Consider the following 23,075-nt stretch of genomic DNA (forward strand, 5'->3'; position numbering starts at 1 on the left):
ATTGCACACATCTGGTTCCAGTGTTCCAGTGGAAGGCATTGGCTGGGAAATTCAACTAAACCAGTCCCATTGGGAGATGTTATGGAGAAATTACTTGTCGGTGTGCAGCCTTAATTTGTGGTTGTTGATTTTACTGTCATTGTATTCCTGGAAGGTGGGACCGTGGCACAGTGGTTATCACTGCTGCCTCTCAGCAAGAAGGTTCAGTGGTCAATTGGACACTCTGAATTTGCCCCTTGGTGTGTGTGTGTGTGCCCTGAGATGGAGTGGCGACCTGTCCATGGTGTATTCCTGCCTCACGCCCAAAGACCGCTGGGATAGATCAACCCTAAACAGGACAATGCGGTGGTTATGTGACAATGTATGCAGATCTGCACCACTGGTACTGCTGAGACAGACCTGCTGTCAGCCGTTTGGGAGTATGACATGTGAACTGCCTGACAAGAACTTTAAAGAAATGGATCAAGTGCAGCATGAATAAAAATATTTTAGAAATTGACCCACAATGTTCTACTGCCAAACTTACTTGAAATAACCAATGTCAACTAGATGCATATTGTTGCCAACACAGTGGACTTGTCTGAGTTTGGCTACAAGAGGGTTAAAAATTCCAGAAAAACATAGAAGATTACCTACTGTCCTTGTTTAAAAACAAAAGCTGCATTTTGGAAAAGAGCTTGTAAACCCGCTTGCCTTTGCCTTGTTTTCTTCTTTTTTTGCCAGTGGCTCATTAGTTCCCTTTCTCTCCCACTCATCTATATATGGACATGTTTTTAGGCTGCGATGTCACACAAAGGTGAGGAGTTGAAAGGGGTCATCTGAAATATTCCTGACAGCAATACTAAAACCTGTGTTGAACTTGAACTTGGATCATGTTACTCCGGAAACCTGAAAACAAGGGCCTGTTGGGAGATCATCAGAGATAACCAGGGCAAAAGTATTTAGGCAGCCATCCACTGCTGGCTGTTGTAACTCATATGGCTTTAGTGCGGTGTAGATGTTAAACCTGTTTTTTACCCCACACTCACTTCACTTCACTGCATTGGAGCCTGGATAAGCAGCGATTCATATACAAAGCCTAGATGTCTACTGGTGATGCTATCAACAATAACCTGACAACTCCCCTTATTGCAAAGTAGTTTATGCTGCACTTCAGGTAGATTTTTTTTCCGTTGCAGTATTTTTTCCCTCCCCTGTAAACGCCGACTTGTTTCAGGAAAAACTGGGGATTGTAATTGTAAATGACTGAAGTAATGTAGTGCACATGTCAGCCTGTATGGGACGTTGCAATCCTCTATCAAAAAACATTTAAAAGTTGCCTTTTGTCACCAAAAATGGCTGTTTTCACTCGACCTTACATGGACCACTGACACCAATCGCTCTGTTTAACTCTAATGCTCTGCTCCATCACTGTTGTTGGATCCAAAACGTGGTTACAAAACATTTCAAATTTGAATATGAGTGTGTTGGGGATCAATGATCTTCTCTTCTGCAAGTGGATTACAACATGGCCTCCAGTCTAGCTAACGTAAAGAACGTCAACGCCACACCAATACCTGTCAATGCGGCACTTTTGTGATATGAGCAGTCAGCATGAGTAAAATCAAAAACAGGGAATATTTGAAATTGCTCAGACATTTGAGGTTTGGTGCATTGTAACCATTCACACTGAGAGAGAGGATGATGACGCAAGCTTCTGAACTCTCCCTTCATATAAGATGGTGCCTGTGGTTTTCTGATCTGATGTGACGTGAACAAGTCAATAATTATTAGAAATAGTAATAATAATGATAATAATAATAAGCTTGTGGTGGAAGAACAGAAGTGACTCACAGATACATTTAACTAAAAAAGTTCAAGGATCAGGAAGCACTCAAGAAAGAACCAAGTCCCTTGCAGGGAAACACTGACAATCTGGGACACAGCACTGGAACTGCAGCGTATAAGAGCAGGTGAAGTCGCATTCAGAATCAGTGTACCATTAGTACAGTTAGTGCAGTTCAATCAGATCAAAGGTGGTTCATGACAGAAAAACAGGCAACAAGGAATTAGACTTTCATTTGTTCTGGAACAAAACCTTACTAAAATGGCTTTGGCAGCGGAGATGATTTTGATTTTTTTCCCGAGGTGCTGATAGCTTCCCCCATGAACAGAGTACTGCGTGTTATCATCTCAGCTCCCACTGGAGTCTGCATTCAGATCGCCTTGTGCTGCAGAAAATGAACAAATATTTGTCATGTGTCAGATCATAATAGGGTATCTAAAATGCATTTCTAGCTTTCAACTTTCCTGGTGCATGCATCACATGTAATGGCATTGTTTACTCAAAAACAACACATAAACTACTGAATATTTGAACTCCAAAAATCTGGTTACCCCAGCTGACAGAGCAAGAGAGGCGACAGAATTGTGTAACTCTCACTCGCTTAATAATTTGGTTAGATTCTAAATGCTAGGGTTTTGCTTGCGTTATCGTTATTTTGTCTGGTTTATGGTACGTACACTTGTGTGCATGATGATTATCAGCCACATTTCTGTCGTGTTTCCTTAAAAGAGCAAAAGACTCTTGTAATCTTTCTGCAGCCACTCCTCCCTCATGTCTCTCCTGGGATGTGAGACTAAAAAGGCTCTGGAAAGATGGAGCGATTAGGGATTACAGGCTACACATGTATGCAGGCTATACTCTTGATTTATCAAAGATTAGATGATCATTGTGTCTGAAAAGTTTTTCCACAGCTTTTATGACATGCTAAATTGTCATTTTTGTGTCGTAGGTGAAGGTCATAGGTGCATGCTAACATAAAAGTAGGTGAATGAATACATAAAACACATGCAAAGCTGTTGGAAGAAAGCAGACATTGTGTGCCGCTTATCATTGTACTGGAGGAATTCAAAGCTCTTATGGTTGCCGGCTGTGAAACTTAGAATGAGGTGATTTTGTGGAATGACTCTGAGAAATGAACCCCACATGGTCATTTTAGTTGCTTCTATGCCACAACTTGTGCCAGTAGGTGGTTGACTTTGTTACCATTTCATCCGAGCTACAGCCAAAGTCATCCAAAAGACCAAGACTACAAGTGGCTGAAGGTAGATTGCATGCAGTTGTTTTAAAGTGGTATGAGAAATTCAGCCATCTGCCCAGGAGCAGGCCCAGAACACTGGGGAAGAGGGAAGCCTCGGCCCCCATACTTCAGCTACTGCCTCGGAACTCAACCCCAGATAGAGGGGTGGTAGAAAATGGATGGATGGAACTGAAGTATGATGTCCATCCATCACTGTAAGAATAATACACACTCGCAAATTCCCTTCATTAAATTGTCGACTGTAAGCAGATGTGAACGTAAACAATAGGGGTTTCATTGTTTAATGATCTTTCAAGAAACTACACAAACTATCAAGATTAAAAATATGTTGCGTTTGTTTTCTTCAGCGTCTGGGATGTATCATGTTTATCTTCTGTTTTGCTGAGCTTCAGTCAGTCACTGATTCCAGTGAGTTCTCCCCCACTTTAATCTTCCGTTCCAAGTCATGCACCCCAACCGTCCCCAGTAAACAAATATACAGATGATGTCATGACTGCAGCATTTGGTTTATCCTCTGGTGACGGTTTATAATGAACAGGGATGTTGACCCCAGCGGGGAGACTCACACTGGTGGGGAGGAAGTTTGCACAGTCACAAAGAGGAAGGGTGTAGGCTTGTGCATAAGCCAACAGAAAGAGACATGGAAGATCTCTCTATCCATCACCCAAATGACATTGGTGATCTGCTTGTACAACGTCTCCATCGCTTGGCTGTAAATACTACTCTAATGACGACAACTTCAGGGGTAGCGTCCGTGACCTTGCTGCCCCCAGTCTGACCTAAGAACCATCACTGTTTTGACCATCAAGTTGTGAGCAACACATTCACAGTTATTTCTGAAATAAGCAGGATACATGACTCAATAGTGATGACTGTTTTCCATCACCATTTGTTTTAGAAGTATCACAATTGGTGTGAAAGCAAATCAATGCAAAGCCGTTTCCATGGTTACTGGGTAACTGTTAGTGGAATCCGGCAACCTTGACATGGGGAAAGTCTCAATGCTGAACAATGAGGAAGTAAGCAAACATGTTCGCTCTAACACGTACAAAAATGTTTTGGAGAGCCATAGTAACAAAGTATGGCAACACAGTAGCGTTAAGAGTCACAATTAGTGATGGAAATGATGACATCCCTAAAATGGCAGAGGCGCGCACAGTCATGGTTTAATTAGGGGTGCACAGAGACTCTTGGAAACAGTTCTGAGAGTGTGGATGCCATTGCAGGGCTGTTTTGCATTCATGTCTTCAGTGGGAAAAATTCTGGCATAATGTCAACAGGAAGTTTTCGTTCCCACAACAATGAGCGTCAAAATAACCAAGCCATGAATGAGTGTTTTCAAATAATAAAAATGTATGTTTTTATTTTCGATGAATCCCACAATACTTTTTGAACAGTGACAACAGAGATTAGCAGACACAATTTTGTGCCATGGAACTGGCACTTGGAACTCAGAAGATGCTTTGGCATTCATCTAATTGTGTAGAGAAGGTCACCGTGAATTCTTCGAAGGGGAAGATGAAAGATGTGTATATATATTTTGGTGTGTTATAATTACAACAAACACTCAACTGATGGGATGCCCTTCTGCCACTGGGGGCTCAGAGGTGAACATTTTCAAGTTATTTAGAAATATTTTTTATTTTCACCAAAAAGTAAATAATTTAATACAAATACATTTCTGGCTGCACATTTTGCTTGTTTCAGGAAATTGTTGTGATTAAAATGCAGTGCATTTGATAGCTTTGCCATTCAGAAAAGACTCTCTTCCTGAAAGTGATCCGTCAAAATGACTTCCATTACAAGTGGTACTCAGGGATAAACCGCTTATGGTCATGGGTCAAAGGTGGCTGTGAACCCATGAAACACTTTGCAGTGTGTTGATGATGGTAAAACGTCTCACAGCTTTCAAAGAGGATACAACACAAGTAAAACTTACCGAACACAGGTGTGCTGTGGCTCACCAACCCGGTCTCAAGGCAATTCGTACGCTGCACAGGCTGCCATGTCCAGGTGCATCTGACCGTTTACCAGATTTAACTGTGAAATAGATGTAAATATAAAACTGTATCACTCAAAAAGAACTTTGACTATTTCATCATCATATTTGGTCAGTCAAAAGTGCAGATTGTTAGATACTTTATCAGCATAAAAGCAGCCAAAAGTTTCCACCTTGCCCCTTAAGTACGCTTGGTTTGGCATACCTGCAGAAATGTAGAAAAAGAGTGTTTGCCCTTTGTTTTTCATGAAACCTACTTTCTCTGAGTGGAAACACATGGATTGGTGTGCACACGGGTGAACGCACACACACTCACACACAAGGTGGATTAGTGGAGATGATGCCAGTGGTACTGGAAATACATCAATTTCAGTGTTTTTGCAGTTTGCATGCCAGGCTTTAGTGGCAGAATATATTTTTAGGAGATTTTCTACTTTGGGCTCTGGTGTGTTATCCAGCAGCAAGTGCTTATGAACTGACATTGTGTGCATCAACAACAGTGTAAATGTTGATGTGGTTGAGTATTTCAAGAGCACATTCACCCATTTATCTATCCCACATGAGAGTTATTAATGTTGTTGCTTGCTGTAACCCTACATATATTAAAAGCAGAAACCTCATAACAAAGGCTCTGATTCCTCTTAACTTGACCAGTGACCCAAGACAGATAAATCGGATCAGCTCGTCTGATGTTGTGCAGCGGCCTGCCCCCAAAATATATTCTCCCATAAGAACAGAAGGGTGACTGTTCCTTTTGAACCAGTGGACTTTCACTGCTCCTTATTAGTCTGGTTGATGGTAAATGGTGTGGAAAGACAGGAAGATGAGAAAGGGTGTACACTACGTCACAGATGAGTCAAAGCAATGACAGCTGATTCCTGTTTTTCAGCCACGTACAATCCCTTAAAAAAAGGAGAAGAATTTCATGTTTCATGCATGAAAAAAAAGGAAATGCTCTTAATCTCTTAACTGAACGGGAAACTTTTTTTGTAACATTGTAATTTTGGAAACAATCAATATAAAATTGACTGAAGATTTTTGACTGTAACCTGCTGACAAATCTGACAAACAAAATTATTAATTATTTCAACAATATTATTGAAATATGCTTTAAGGTAGTAATGCAGGATAGAGACATTTGTAGTTGAAAGACATAGGTAGAACAGAGACTGACTGTGCCATTAATGCTAATGAAAAGTACTCAGTCTGCTGCAAAAATCTGGGTATTTTCCATTCACCACCATGCATTTGTTTGCTCTTCTCTTTGACTTGCATGACAACAATTTAGTATTCTTCTCTGCGACCTCTTATTTCTCATGTTCTGTCCCTCAGACGATCAATGCCATTTGACTGTGTACATACTGTATATATGCTGAAGAATTTATAACACTTGTAAACACACATGGGATGTCATGTGATTCAGCTTTACTAACTAGCTTACTTTAAGAGTGCCGCAACTAGAAGTGATGAATTGCCCTGGCCTGAAATCACATAGCGAGACTCCGTGGAAGATGAAGTAGATACAAAAGAATGCAGGAGAGATGATTACCACCTGAGGCTGGGAAGAAAAGAGTGTTAAAGTTCACTCTGCAAATGGTAGGAGTGAAGAAAAGGTTTGTGAACAACTGCGACTTTCTCATTTTTAGCACAGGAAGTTTGCCAGACTTTCTTTCTTTTCATAATCTGTCTATCTGACGCCCCGCTCTGCCCCCACCTCTCTCCCTCCATTACCCTTGTGTTGCAGAGCTTCACGCTCGCTCGTCTTTGTGTAATGCCGCACTTTTGCAGACGGCTATCTAACCCTCAACCTCCTGCTTGGCACTCACCTTGTTTCCAAATTCCATCCTCTTATCTGTCCCACTTCACTATATCTGTTCGACTCCCAACATAAAGAGTCTCTTGCAAAATATGTTAGAAATTGTATAGCATCAAAGTGAAAACTAAAATGTGTGAATTTAATGGATTCATGGATTCTAGCAATGTGACAAAACGGCATCTTGGAAAGACCATTAGGTGATGCCAGCGGGGAGCTGTTGTGGGAGCACATAGACAGTGCATTGCTGTTGCAAGTATAAACTCGCTGCAAAAGAATGACATCTGAAAACAAGATAAAAACACTAATTCGGAGTAAATATATACTTAAAACAAGTGAAATTATCGGTTGATGCAGCATGATAGTTTCATTTGACAAGATTTTATGAATTCAGATTGGCGTATCTAGAAATGAGATGTATCCAAATGCAGGTTTTAAGTTAACTTTTGACAGCCCAAAAATAAGTGTAATACACTAAATTTAAGCAGGAAATAACAGAATACTTCTGGTTTCGAGATGTATTTTCTTCGAATGTAATGTTTAGCAGACAAAATTTTTTTGATGGATTGTGACTGGGCTATATCTCACCATGCTTGAAATAAGTACAATACTAAACACTTGAATTAAGCAACTTGAGTTTGTTATTAAATGTTTAGCAGAAAGGTCTCACACCAGAAATAAAGAAATGAGACCTTCATGGTTAAAATAAGATAATTTATCTTACACTTATATTATAATTCCAAGTTTCTTTATCTTGTTTAGAGCCACATAATAGTAGTGTGAAAACCTGAGATAAAATCTTGCACTTGTTAAAAATGCACAGAAGGAGACGGTCATATAACAACATGGGTGGAAAAACAACATAGCCTGCACCTTGTCTGTTCTTGGCATTTTTCCTTTTCTCTCTTTGCTTGCGTGTGTTTTGGACTCGCCACTGCATATTTGGCTGTATATTGTTGCATAACTGCCAGTGACCATTTAAACACATGCTATGCCTAATCTCTATGGTGCCGTTTGTGTTTGGGACCCTGGCTCAGACCAGCATAAAATTATTAATCAATCAAATATCATGTAATATCAACACACCACATCAATGATTATTTTGTGTCTACTTTCTGTCCAAAATTCAAAATCTTGAGCAGCCATGAAATGATTGAGTCCGACTGTGCTAGTTCTGACGAAAACAGTAGCAAGTTCACAGTGAGCAAACAGCTGCAGCAGCTCCGAATTTCCCAAAAGAAAGTAAAAAAAAAATGAGAAGGAACCAACAGAAAAGAAAGGAAAAGAGTTTCCTTCTTTCCTTCTTTTCTCGTCACTTCTCCATATGATAAGGTGACGTTCCATCTTGCTAACGCAGTTAGATAAAGAGGCTTAAAACATGCAGAAGGATGATCGGGAGCCTTTTAAAAAAAGTCAAAGTCATGGAGAAATAAAGTCAAATTGACACACAGGTGTGAGAGTGTTAGAGGCCTGGCCAAGCCTGATTACAGAACACGTCCCCAGATAAAAGTGACACCACTGTCCTGCACTTCACACACTCGTCTGTCAAGTCTGATGACTCTTTTTACAGGTTTGTGTATACTAAACTCAAGTATATCACACAACAGTCTTTTGATCTCATGCAGAAATAGATTCTGGCGGTTGCATGGCAAAGAAAGGCTTTTGTGTCCCGTGACCAAGTGGCAGAATATGAATTTTATTTCATTTCATTCATGTCTAACATAATGCCCTCCAACACTGTCGTCAAACATGAAGTTATGGTTATAAAAGACGATGAATCCTGCGCTGTTAGAACCACTGACCGGCTGCGGGGCTACGTGAAACACAACTGTTCTATGAGGGGTTATTAGAAGGGCAGATTTCAATAGTGACTTCATTTCCATGAGATGGGTGAATGAGAGTGCACTTCTTCACATCAATGGAAAGAGGGAAGTTGTTGGTTAGACGCAATTACCAGTGAAAAGGGAATTTGAAAATGAGTCAATAATGTTGTTTCTCACTCAAACCACACGTCCAACGTCCAGCCGTGTTTCTCAAGATTCAAGAATGACTGGCTGTTTCTCACTGGCCACTCTCAGCCCCCTCACCTCTGCACTCTCTGCGTCATTAACAGACATTGGGCAAATTCTAGCCATTGACAAATAACTTCCTGCAAATCTGGCCACAACCACAGAGAGATGACCAGTTGTGTGAACAGATGTCTCGGGTGGCCTGAGTCCGATTTGCCCCCTGCTGTGCAGCCTCGCGCTTCTGCACATTTGGCAATGCTCTTTTTTCGACTAGGTTGGAGGCACAGTGTCTGGAGTGGCACGTTTGAGACCAACAAAAGAAGCACATCTCAAGGAAGTTGTCATCAGCCGGGTGACATCAGGGTGGCAAACTGAACACATACATGAGCAAAACATCAGCTTGACACCGGCATTTCTCTGTCGGTACCAATCGTCAGCTCAGACATGAAGTCATGACGGACCTCTGCCACTGCTTTAACAGAGCGTTTCACAGCCAAGAGTAAACGTGTGTGTAGGTTTTCATGGTCATTTTACAAGAAAGTGGGTGAAACGTCTAAATGAGACGTCTAAATGATCAGTCAATTGTCTGGTAATGTTCATCAACTTGAGCAAAATCAGTGTCTTTCCACCCCGCAGTTCACTTGGATCAAGTCTGCCAAAACACTTAAAGTAAATCAGTTATAAAGGTGTAAACAGGTGAGTTGTCAAGCACCCGAAAACAGCAAGTCCTGGAGTGCTGCACTGTTCAGCGACTCCCGTTCTCCACCATTGAACAGTAGGTGTGCATCTCAGGTTTACAGTTGTTTTTGTTCTTGTTGTGTTCACATCTGAGAGACAGAGTCCCTGTTGTAAAAGCCTTGTACAGTAAAGGAATTCAACCACTGATGACACTCCTCAGTCAGTCTGGTTTAGCCTGCTGCTAATCCCTGCACGTCTCTCTCTGGTCTTCCGTCCAGCATTCTGCCATGTTTTCATGCTCCTTGTTCACAAGCTGAGTATTTCCCCACAGGATACTATCCTCAATATAACTATTCTGGTTTGACTTCAGCTTGCTGTTCCTCGCTCTGGCTCCGCAACTAGACCTCAACTTCCCCATGCATAGCATGATGGCAAAAGTTATTGAGATGGATCTGGTTACATGTTTACATTGTCCTTGCTAATGGGAAGGCTCATTGGAGGTGATGATCTGTGCAGTTAACCTTAATGGAGCTGCTCGCCCAGGCTGCTGTGTCGGTCCCTGGCCAGCTGAAGTTAACAGTTTCGCAAATTCTTCTCCAGTCTTGCCTAGTCTCGCTACCTCTTCTGACCTTTTCTGGAAAGCTGGGCCTCTCTTGCCTCTCCTTCCTGGTCCAAGGAGACTCACTAACACTCTTTCTTAAAAATATGTACCGTATGTTTGAGGAGATTGATGACCCTTGGCCCCAAAGCTGAAAACAAAGCCGACTTGTAGCTGAGCAGGTGAATGAAATGTGTCAAAGCTGGTGTTTGCAGACATAAATATCAGATGAAAGTCAGATGAGGAGACATGCGGGCTCTAAGCATATCAGGTCTACAAGGCTTTCCCCCTCATTTGACCGCAGCTGCTTTTGAATGAGGTCATAGCAGCGGCAGCTCAGACTTTGTCATGTCTGCATGAGTGTGTACGTGCAAGCGCCCCGTCCCACCCGGGCTGATTTCTGGTTGGTGAGTCATAAAAGGCATAGATTGCAAAGTCAGGCAGATACACACTCCAGCGTCCCACAGCAAAAACATCCCCCTGGCCAACCTGTCCATGAAGACAGATGTGAGCCATTATGAATGTAGTCAACGACGTCTGTGGTCAAAGTGAGTCCCGTGTGCTCTTCTCCAACCGTTGATCACTTTACTGTTTTGTAGTCATGGAGCTGAACTTTTTACATTGGGTAATTTGATTAATGCATGGAATGAAAAAATTCTTTTGTTGAATTTGTGTTTACGTCTTGTTATTAACCTTAAATGCTCACCAACAACATGCATGTGTTTGGAAGTGGTGGAGGGTCTGCAGGAGATGAAGACAGTAACACAGAGCTGAGCGTCAGTTCATTTGCAGCAGCTGCTCCGCGCCAAAGCTTTTCTCTTTGAGCTTCTATTCTTCATGTATAAGGATTCATTGGAGTTGAAGTGGATGGAAAGTCAGTGGTGTGGAATATGAAGCATGAGTTTAGCTCCGGATTCTGATCATTATAGCAGAGGTGCTTCCATTACTTGGAGCTTTCTTCTCCTCTATAATTAAGCAGAGTGGCTTCAGCACTTCTTCTTGTTGTGTCCATGGCTTCCTGTTTCTTGCTCTTTGAATATGCCAGCTTGTCAGAACAGGACGGCTCCTTTATCTGCGCTATCATTACTTGACATCATTCAGTCAGCCTGTCACTGCTGAAGCACCACCTCTTCCTGCTTGGTCGGGGTGAATGTTGTCTAGAAAGGCGCCCACACCCCTTCTGAATCATTGGAGAGGGGGTGATGAAATGAGTTGGGGGTTCTGTGGCCGGGCAAGTGAATAACCTGAGACTGATGTTGAATGAAGAGTCAGCCACATGATCACAAGTGGAGGTGAATCACTGTCTGTCTCGGCTGAAACACAGCCAGGGTGAGTATGACTCCAGGAGAGTTCCAGAATCCCATTCTCCCCGTTTCTTTATATGTCGATGCTTCACTTTTACAAATTGTTTTAAAATGTATTGAAGATAACTTCGGACCAGCACAGAAAGTTCTGTCAAAATTCCATTTGTCCAATCCATTTGTCTGGTGGCATCTGTGTCTCATGACAACATGCTGCTCAGATAATAGGACCATTAAATTATTCTGGGGTTAGAACATTATTAAAATGTATACGTTGGAAGTGATACTATTTTTCTGCAGTTTTCTACCAGGCCTTCTGTATGTGTTCAACAGGACCCACACAATCAACAGAAATGACTTCTTCTATTAAGTTGTAAAAATCTCAGTAGATTTTTCAGACTGCTGCTGTTATGAAACATATTTATATGACATTGATCCAAACACTCGAGTCCTTTCTGATAGACTCAACAATAATAACATTAATAATAATAATTATCAATGTTTGTAACAGTCATTCTTTCAGAATCTGAGTCCTGGCAGGAAACAAGTGGTTAAGGAAGAGATGAGCTGCCTCTCATAGTTTGTGGATGATACTGTTATTGTACGAGAAGATTTATGAGCCAACAGAGACTCTGTAAGATACACATCACCTTCACTGTCACATCCATCTCGAGGAGAAGTTTTGGAGCAGGCCATTACTTTAACAGCTGTGTGGAGACTCGAACCTCTGCAACCACAGTTTTTCTTATCTCTGGGGGCGACGTCATCTTCTGTCAAGACAGTGTTGAAAATAAGCACTATATAACGTTAGATTTGACACAACTGAAGAACAAGATCTCTTTGATTTTGCTCACACTCAGATGTATGTGGGAACACGGCTCTCATGCCTTTGTTCTCTCATGACAAGTAGTGCGTGAAGGAGGGGGTGTTCTTAAGGGGATATTCAGGCCCTGCCATGTTACCAGGGGACTGTTGCTTCCCTCATAGCCTTCCTCAGAAAACCACCCAACATCTCCTTCGGCAATGACCTGTGGTATAAGTATTCGCTTTGCTTAAGGAGTGAATGTAGATTCTGCTGCTGTTATGCTCAGAAGTGTTTATAGGTCGGCAAAAAAAAATGGACATGTTTTCACAGGTCACTGAAGCACCTTTCCACGTCTTCAACCAACACTTCAGCTCTATATGTAAGAAAAATACTTTTGTATTTCCCACGACCCAGTCTGAGCTACAAGCCATAAGTGTGGCTCTGAAACTGAAGAATCTTTGGTCTGCTTTCTTCATGACAGCAAAGATGGTTATATATTGTAGAATCAAACGTGGACATGGACATTGCTTCTCTGGAGTCTAGACAGGTCTAAACTATACCCACAAATATATAAAGTGCAATAACAGTAATAATGATTATTATAATTTACCATCACCAGATTAACATAAAGTAGTAAACTGGTAAACCATGTTTTCCCATGCCCAGACCTCTTCCAGCTCACGTTTCACCTGGGCCTCCCCCCAGCTGGACGACCCCAGGTATTCAGGAGTCCCAAAGAAGAAAGAAGCCATATACTCTGGCTGGTCTTGTCGTGTAGAAGCAGGGGGTGGACTGACTGTACCTCAATCCTCTGCCTGGGGTAGGGGATGAATTTGTGATCAACCCTGTGTTGTTTGTGGATTATTTTATTTTATTTTATTTTGCTCATGATTGCACGTGATTCCAAAGCACTTTCCGAGTTGGTAGGATCCTCACTGACCTTGGCAATAAAGATGATTCTGCAGTATCTCTCCCACAATGAAAGACATCTCAGCTACGTCTGTCACAACAGTCAAACAGGTTTATTCATCATACAGTACTAAAAATGCACTTGATCATTTCCGCGGCTGTTGAAGCTGTAGAAGATGAAATACCCTTGATGGCATTTGAATTGCATTATTTGTCATGTCATGACATGAGTGGTTAATTCGGTCAGATTGATGCTGACAGTAATACAACTATACTGTGAGTGACTGAGAACAACGGTGAGAATAGATAGAATAGAGAGGAATCATCAAAGACTCAGTAGGAAAAATGTTGAGATTTGAAGCATGTCAGCTGTCTTCCACCGTCTCACAGCTCCTTGCTCCCTAAAACAAGCTTGGTAGACATAATGGCTCAGTTAATGTCGCGACCGTTTACTGGCGTAGACTAACGTCCCGCCAATTAATGTGACCCTTCACACGGCATGACTCATCTCACAAGCTACGCTCAGGGTTTTATTAACTTGACATTTAACCAGGTGAATCATGAATCACGCTGCTTCATAAACATGACGTCCAGACCTTGTGACTCATGGAGACCGAGGAGGCTTGACAGTCTCTGTGAACACAAACTCTAGCACCAAACCAAAAATGCATCACTAACTATCAATACTTTGGAATGTTTCTTGCGGAAAGTTGAGCCTCTTCAAGCAGCCAGTCCAGTGTCGCAAAGCACCTACAAGAACATAAAAACAATGGTCAACCATAGGTGTTTTCCCACTGCTGGGATCATTACTCATCTAAAATGCCCTCCAGTGGAAATGCTGTGATTCCTCGACATGTTTACAAGCAGTGAAGTCATACTGATGAAAACATGGCGGTGTGTCAGTAATTTAGCCACTGGACTCTACATTCTGAATTATAACACGAGAAGGAGAAGGCGGCTACGGTTATAAAGGTGTACGAATTATGTTCATTTTGCACCTCAGTCTAACACATGCTCAAATGCTCTTCTGACTGAAGTTGATAGAAACTCTTCCCATGTTCTGGCCAGCCTGCTGGCGGAGGCAAGACCACTCATATCCTTCTTGGAGTGAACGTCTCTTGTGTAAACCACAGGACACTCCTTTCCGGACAACTTCCTGCTGCTTATCGTCTCTGTCACCACTGACCACTCTTGATGTCCAGGAGAATCACGGCCACTGGTTCCTGTTGCTGCTGAAGAAGTTATGTTAATAAGAGATTTATCGATAATTTTATGTTTTCTTTTCACCGCTAAAGAGTTTGTGTTCAATACACACACACACACACACACATATATATATAGATATAAATTTCGACCAATCACCAACAATAGTCAAAGTCACTCTCTGAATCTCCGTTGTCCACAAGAGTCTCACATTTTTGTGTTGAGACAGATTGTATTTCAGCCATAGTTTAAGGAATGATGTCAGCAGCACTCATTCTGAAACACACATACACACACAGCAGCGGCAGCAGCATAATGAGAAAAAGGTGCAGCTGCACATTAACTTTCAGTGCTGCCAGACGGTTGGTCCTCATCTTGCACTTCACCCATCCCCCCCGACATCTCCTCTCCTATACTTCCACATCTGGCTCCCTAACTTCGGAAGGGGCCTGAAGGAGAACAATATCTAGGTCGCTGTTTGCTTCGACCTTGCTTTCAATAGTGTGTTCAGACAATACCATTAAAAGGACATTTCATCAGTAGTCATGGATGGAACTTCTCAGGTTTACTTTTCTTTGATTAAGCTTTGCATTCTTTCTTTTTCGTTTTGTGTCTCTCTTTTCTAAAATGATATTTCAAAAATATTTGATCCTCTTGCTGCGCATAAATGAAAGGTACCAGTTTACCAACACATTTCAGACTTGTGAGTTATCCATATATTTATATGGTAAGGATGAGAAAGTGCTCCAAGTTTGAATCCTAAGACTCTATTGAATAGAGTTCCATGTCATCAGAAATGATCATCAGAACTCGAAGCCTAATATAAATCAGAATGAAGCATAAAAACATGCACTTGACATTGTCGGTCTGCAAAGATCAACAAAAACAAAACAGGACATTGTGATTCCAGCTCTTTTATTCACCTCATAGAAAGCACATGATCTACAACTGCACCAGGCCAGTAAACACAAATTCTCATAACAAACACGAAAAATAAAGACGGTTTTGACAATAAGCGTAAATGTCCTCACAGTTATTGAATCACTTCATTAGTTGTTGTTATTATCATATATATGACGATTCATGAATGCCATTTAATATGCAGGGAACATCCCTCCTGAAGTACATTTTATAAAATGAGTGAACATGTGTGTACATTACACAGTCATAGGCTCGAATCTTTGCGAGGAGTGGGCATGGTTGTAGTTTTTTTTACAGTTTTTTTTGGGGATATTAATGCATGAAGACATCTATGGTGATCCTATCAACCACTTCTCAGACAAACAGCAAATCGCTCAGGCCGCATTTATTTAGCTTTTATGACGGTTTGGTGTCCTCTAGTGGGCAAAATAATAACTGCGCCGAACATAAAGAGTGGAATATAGCAAACAGAATCTGCACTCAAGCTAATGTACAATTACATAGGCGGCAAATCGCAGAGGTAAACACACACAATAGAGTTTTTACTGAAGTAAGAGTCACAGTTAGTAAAAAGACTACTCAGGCACTGAACAGTTTTAACATGTTTGATATTGACAGGACCCATTGTAATTGGTATTGTTTATTGTTATCATTTAGGCCAAAACCAGTTATCAAGAAAAATATTTCACATAACAGCAGTGACCTATTGTAGTGAAATGTATCAAAGGAAAAGAACAATATGTTCAGGGGGAATACTCAAGTAAAGGCAAAAAAGTCTATTTAAAAACAATAATAGTGACAAAATGACAGTTGCTAATGAAGTACAAAGTTGTTACAGTATATGGTATAAATTAAAATGTTCCAAGCTTGTTAAAAGTAGAGAAAAACAAATTTTGAAAAACACATTTTGAATAGCTGACTCTCCAACACTGAAGTGTGCAAGAGAAACTTGTGTTCCTCTTTATTGTGTCATGTTTAGTGTGATGTAGTTTTCTTCATCCACCCAGCACTCATTGCTTTGGGTATTTTTCTCTTGCAAGTCGGACAAAGTCCTCAGCACTGTCCAGAGACACGAGCCGATCCTACAGGAGTGCAGAAGAAACAGGGAGTCAAAATGACAAAGGCGAGTGGAGAGATAAGGAGGCAACAGAAGAAGGTGGCAGTGCAATGTGACATGTTTGGGATGTAGGACACAGCTTTTTTGGTTTTAAAGAAATCTTGTGTGTGGGTGTGTGTTTAAGCATATCTATTCTCATGAGAACCAATTTCAGGGAAACACTTCTTTGTGGGCCCTTATGTCTTTGTGAGGCACTTTTGCCGGACCCCACAAGGTTCAGCCTCAATTTGAGGATGATGACTACAAAACAAGGTCATTAGAATTGAGTTGAAGTTTGGTTCAGAGTTGTGGTTAAGGTTAACCATTTGTCTTGGATGGTTAGGGTAAGGATGAGAGGCTGGGGAAAGCATGATGTCAATGCGAGGTCCTCACAAAGATGATGTGATAAACCTGACAGTGCGTGGGTGCGTGTGTTTGTAGGTGTTACCATAACGTAGAGATACTTGGTCTGGTCTTCTGTTCCCGAAGGGAAGAGGGAGCTGTGGTCCAGAAGTTGCGTCAACAGATCGGTCGTTCGTTTCAGTTGTTCCACGTCCCGACTGATCCTGCTCCGCTGGTTCACACTGAGCAAGGCATCGATTTCACACTGATAACCTTGAGCAAACATCAGGCCATCAGGTCAAACCTCAGTCAAACAACAATGTAGCGACCAAAAGGAAATGACTCTCACCAAGCTGCAAGAGGATTTTCTTCCATCGAGATCTGACTTCACGTCGAGTGTAACGTAATGTGTAGATGTCGTAGTTGAGCTTCTCCCATTCCTTCAAATACAATGCCATGTTATATGCAAATGCAAAGCAAGTGCTTATAGTACAACACAGCTGCATTACCACGACTCTCTAAAAGCCTTTATTGTACCTTGTTTTGCTGAGCCGAACTATTTTGCACAATCCCAGAAAATGGGATTTTTAGTTCAGTAAACATTACAGTCACCAGTTTTTATTTGTATTTATTTTGCTATATTAGCGTAGCAGTTAAAATAGCAACAGTGGTGTGTTTTGTGAAGTACAAAATATGGTGTACTCAGAATTGGATCTGGCACATATGAAGGCCAGCAATGACAGTTGTTTTCACGTGTATTTTCTCACTGGTGTTGACTGCAGCATGACATCACATCAGTATGTACTCGTCTTCATGTTCCATGCTTTGCTGTGGAGTGGTTAAACATACAGTACAGATCCAATGTCAGTGTCTGATCACAGCTCTGTTTAGAATTCAAATAGGAACTGAAAGAAGTGTATGCTTCCACCTCCAACTTTGTATCAACGCAGCATGCGATCAAATCTAACATCAATCAAAAATCAAACACTTTCCATACTGAAAAGAATTATGTTGGCTCATGGCAAAAACAAAAAACCTCTGGTGGGATTTGGTCTTGTGCCGCTTGTATCAAAGTGATCTGTTTTAACCACAAAACCGTGCATTATTTCTTTTCATAGTTCTATTGCTCTGACTTGATGCTATTGAGCGACAGGAATTCAGTCCAAATGAAAAAAAAAAAAGCTGAAAAAGGTTCCCAATGTTAAAAAATCTGGATCCAGATGTTGACCCAGATCACTCCCAAAACTGAATCATTTGTTCCTTGTGCCATCTCACATATTTCTTGAAAAGTTCATTCAAATTTGTCCTTATTTTTTAAAAGCTGCTTGGAACAGAAACAGACAACCCGACGGCATCAAAAACATAACCTCCGAGGTGGAGACAATTATGTCTTTAGTGAAATAATCCAGACCAATGTGAAATCACTAAATTCTCCTCTGAGTTGTTAAAAAAAATCTGGCAGAAACACTGCGAGATTAAAAAGGGGGGAAACAAGAGGAAAACCAGAAAGAAAGACTGTTGATTCTCTTCTATTGGAAGAATGAAGCAGAGCGGTGCTCCATTGTTTGTCCACAAATACTCAGTTTATTCCTTTGAAAATCCAACAACTGTCATGAAGCGACTGCTCTGGACCTAAATTCGTCATGGTGCATCACGTCTTTGAACTTTAGAGAAGCTGAGTGACGAGCAAGACACTGGTGTAGAGCTAAAATATAATATACAGTTTTCTCTTCAGACGCCACTAATATTCAAGGAGATGCTGAACTTATAATTATATTTGGCTTCTTGCCAGGTGAACACTTGACATGTTGTAGCTTTTTGTATGAGGTTGCATCCGAACACAACAAAACTTGAATTGAGTAAAGGGAGGAGAAGTCAGAATATACATGTTTACAACTGCTGACACTGCAACTTGTTTTCTGTGAAATCACAAAACGTCTCACACTAAACAGAGATAGTGTAAAAGTTATTATAGAAACTAGGTCAAGGTGAACAAAAGCACCTTTCAGAGCCCTACATTCACTTTAATGTGGGTAGATAATGACGTTAGAGGGAGGGACAGATATAGAAGAGGAACTAAATTACTGGACCTGCTGACCCACACGACCCACTCCAAAAACACTGCAGTTTTTTAGGAATTTTGATGTGGTCCTTTTTTTCTTTATGCCAGAAGATATTCTAGTTAGTTGTGAATCCCAGTGATGGTACATTTATTCCAATTGGATATGCAAATTACTCCATAGTAGTGCTGTGAAATTTCAAGCTAGTGTTGACTATGTGTAGAGAAACACGACAGAACTATGTTATTACATAGTCATGGTATGAGCTCGAGGCAGTTTATTGCTATCACTAAATACTTGCAAATGAAGACCACCATTTTCCAACTCTGCAATCAATTTCAACGTTGTGGGATAAATAAAGGCTCTCTAATCTGACAATAATAAATGTTATAAATGTTACAACTCTGCTTGAATATTTAAAATATGTGCATTTATGTGATTCATTTCCCATTATATATATATATATATATATATATATATATATATATATATATATATATATATATATATATATATATATATATATATATATATATATATATATATATCATATAATATAAAATTGCTGGTGGCGCTCTTACCTCTGTAGCCTTGTCGGTTTTGTCTCTCATGCTAATAAAAGCCTGCAACTCCTTGTCTGACCCACGTTTAATTGGGGAATAGCTGCATGTGTGGTTACTCGACCATGGGTTCTCCGTTTTCCGAAGGTTCGGCCCAACAGGACGGTCTTCTTCTGGGTCAGTGTCACTACAAGGGTCGCACGGCTGCCCTGCTGGTTTGCTCGTCTGCATTCTGGAGAGAAACAAAACGCGTGTCATAGTTTTCTAAATCAAACATGTGAGTGTAGGACACAAAATATCTCTCACTGTGAAAAGACTCTTTTCCCTGCTCCGTTTTGATTCAGTAAGAAATGAAAGCAGCAGGTGGTGTATTTGGCCCCCATTTCCAGGAAAATAAAACTCAGAAATACGCTCAAACTGAGTTTCTTATATAGTAGACGGATGGTGGCTGTGGTCCTCTTCCTGCATCCTGGTTGGAGTGAGAGCCCTCTGTCAATTGTATTATCCACGTGAGCCGAAAACTATGAACACAACCCAGACGGAGGCAGGTTCAGGAATGAATGGATTCCTGTGTGAATCTAACATGCAACTCCTGACAGCGCACAAATTGTCCCTGCACACTGTCACAGCGGAGAACAAGATATCACTTCCTACAACAGGGTCTCTCTATTAAGACTGGTCAGTTTGGGGAAAGCAGCATTGCACATCTGTGAATAAAGTTATAAATGATCTCGTAGTTTACATTTGCAATTGGAAGGTGGAAAAGAGCAGACATATGAATTGCCTTAATAGACCAGGGACATGTTGTGCAGAGACAGGAGTTTCCACCCTGAGTGGCCAGTTCAACACAACCTTAAATGATGTTAACTAAAGCCATAAACCTGCCACTCGCAAGCAGTCGAGATTCCTTACAGAAGGTTTGGGACCATGCTGGAGATCAGAGATTGAAAAGGTGCATTTCTTTTGTCTTTTGTTAAATCCGTTTAGTGTTTATCAGTTCAGCACGTGTTTTGTTGCTTAGTTTGTTTGCTGTCGTCCTTTGTGTGTTGCTAACCTTTGGTTACTCTACATTGTGGATAACCTGGTAGCAGTCCATTTCTGGCTCGGAACATGACTAGTACTCTCTACTAGTTCAGGAAGTAGCAAGTATTTGCATTTGTCCATTATGCACAGCTGTCTGGATTTTATTCTGCTGTTCTCAATTCATGTTTTAGATCTTCTTCACTTTTGATAAAACTAGTGTATTCTGCCAACAGTACATGCTTCATTTGTTCTGGTGCCTCTCAATATATACTGTAGTGTGAACAATTTGGGTCCCCGAACTGATCCATGATGCACTCCACAATATCTGCCGCCACGTACTGCGGTCTCCTGCTCATGCAGATTCTTACCCAGCCTTTAGCTGGGCCTCAGATGTCAGGTCAATGGTGTCCAACACTTTTTTCAAATCTAGAAATATTCCTACTGCATGCTTTTTTTGTCAACTGCTGCTCTTATGTCATCTAACAGACTCATCTAACAGCCAGCCACGTGGCTCTCAGTTGTAAATTATCATAATAACAGGTCTGAAGTTGTCTGTATATGCAAATGTGGAGTTGAGTTGAACAACACCCCAGTGCAACAATAATTATCTTGAGTCAGTGAGACACTGTTAAACCATTTTTTCCTAAATAAAAAGACACAGAAACGGAATTTCTAATAGTTTGAAACAGCAGATGGCAGCATCGTCACAAATATTGCTCCTTCTTTGCCTCAGATCTCTGTGGCGAACCACAGACAGCGATGAATGGCATTAGATTAGAAAACAGTATAACGTTAGAATTGGATTCGTTCTTACAGAGCGTTTTCCAACACATGCAGGCCATGTGAACTACTCGATTCATCGACAGTTCTGTCACACCGGAGGTGATCTTGCTTTTTGTGGTTACACCTTAACTTTAAGCATGATATATTCATATTTTCACTCATTAATATAATACAAAATTGTCTAACACAAGAAGTGAAAAATTCTTTTCTACAGTTCCTCCGTCTTGCTGAAACGTCACATACAAGTGAATGTGTCTTGTATTAGGATGTTTTGACTTAAAATATGCCTTGAAAAAATCGTGAGCCAAATTAGGAAAATATGACCATTTGTGGTGGAAATATTTCAGTTTGCTGGTGGACAGTGCTGCTAAAGAAGTTACGAGGGCCAGAGGGACGTCGACGCGGTTCACTTGTGTGCAGACATTTTGATATGCTGACCGCATGCCCACACAAAATGCAACCTGGTATATGTCATTGGCGTAAATGAGACATCACTCACACTCAGATTGTGCAGGCAACTGTACTTTATCATTGTCATACTGTCAGTTCCTCAGGGTGAGTGTGTGTTCTAAGAACCTTAAATTACATTACCAACCCGCTAAAGGAATTCTCCACAGCAAAGCAGCGCTCGGCGGGCAAGAAAGCAAGAGAATAACAGCACATTCACATACAGTATACAAGCCTTGAGGGACCTGGAGCTGCACCACCCATCCACACACACACACAGGCAAGACACATTGATGAAGATAAGCACCTGGCGTGGATTCAGAGACGAGGATTGTAGGTGATTAGAATTCACAGCAAAGTCTGGCTGGTGTAGTTAATCACTGACTCATCCGCATTTGTGTGTGAATGAGCTTCTGTTAAGAAAACACACAGCAGACACATGAATCACAAAGAGAAAAGAAGAGTCAGAAAACATCAGAAAAACACAGCAAAGTTTAGGGACAAAGATTAGGATGAAAACGTGAGCCACAACAGAATTGTAAATGGCTTAACCCCTTAGATGCCAGACTTGGTTCTCGGAAATATTCCACTTTGACATGACTGTTTCAAAAGCATGTCGCTTGAAAACAGCGAGAAATTAACGCATGATAAAAGGGAGGAATCTTCAGTGTGACCCAACATTTGGGATGAAGTATAGGATGAAATAAGTAAATTCACTCATCTAATTTTATGACATCACCAAGCGGTGGCCAAAACTTGCACAGTTTATCTGATCCACTGGTGACACTCTTCCTCATCTCTCGTTTTCGGTTTGTTTATGGGGGACCGTGAACACCACTGTGGCCATGGCACACAGACTCTCTCTCAGTAAAAGACAAAGCAGCACTGAAGCAACCCGTCCGTCACATCTGCTCTACAGGTCTTGTTGCGGTCCTACTACGAAACTTTTTTCATTTACTCTATTAACTTGGATAGAAATGCACTCATACATCTAGCTCAGATCAAAGTTAGAGGTGTCTGCTGTTTGCTTGTTCAAAGTAGGAACTACATCAGACTTCATTTTTGCAGCTTAGCTTGTTTAAATGCAGCAAAGCCACTTGTTGTAATTTTGCTGAACCAAAAGGTTAACAGTCCACCTGACCACTTGTATGTGGGGTTAACTCAGTCAGGAAATGCAACACTAGATATTCTTGAAGTCAAATAAACCACTTTCTTCTTTTACCCAATAAATTGGCAGAGATGCTGTTTGTAGTAGAGACATTGTTGTTAGCAATGACATCGACAGGACAGCAGGTGGCAGTAGCCCTCTGGAACTAACTGGCACAACATACACACCAAAGGAAGAAGGGCAGCTCTCACTGTGGAGAGTAAAGAATGCTTTAAATGGTGAAATACTGGTGGTCAGTTGGTGTCTCTGTGGTGTTGGAGTGATGAGAGGAGCTCGT

The 23,075-nt window shown here is 41.1% G+C and overlaps 1 protein-coding gene across 1 annotated transcript; it reads right to left on the reverse strand.

The window, feature by feature from the left end:
• Positions 1 to 16,273: 16,273 nt before the first annotated feature.
• Positions 16,274 to 19,810, reverse strand: LOC128766233 (melanoregulin-like). Its single transcript, XM_053877716.1, has 5 exons — positions 19,684 to 19,810; positions 19,399 to 19,609; positions 17,107 to 17,197; positions 16,864 to 17,030; positions 16,274 to 16,401 (listed from the first exon to the last, which is right to left on the reverse strand). Exons 1-5 carry the CDS (start codon positions 19,758 to 19,760, stop codon positions 16,330 to 16,332), a joined length of 618 nt encoding a protein of 205 aa, XP_053733691.1. The 5' UTR covers positions 19,761 to 19,810; the 3' UTR covers positions 16,274 to 16,329.
• Between the last annotated feature and the right edge of the window lie 3,265 nt (positions 19,811 to 23,075).

This window comes from Synchiropus splendidus, chromosome 10 (genome assembly GCF_027744825.2).
Source record: "Synchiropus splendidus isolate RoL2022-P1 chromosome 10, RoL_Sspl_1.0, whole genome shotgun sequence".
NCBI classification, from domain to species: Eukaryota; Metazoa; Chordata; class Actinopteri; order Syngnathiformes; family Callionymidae; genus Synchiropus; species Synchiropus splendidus.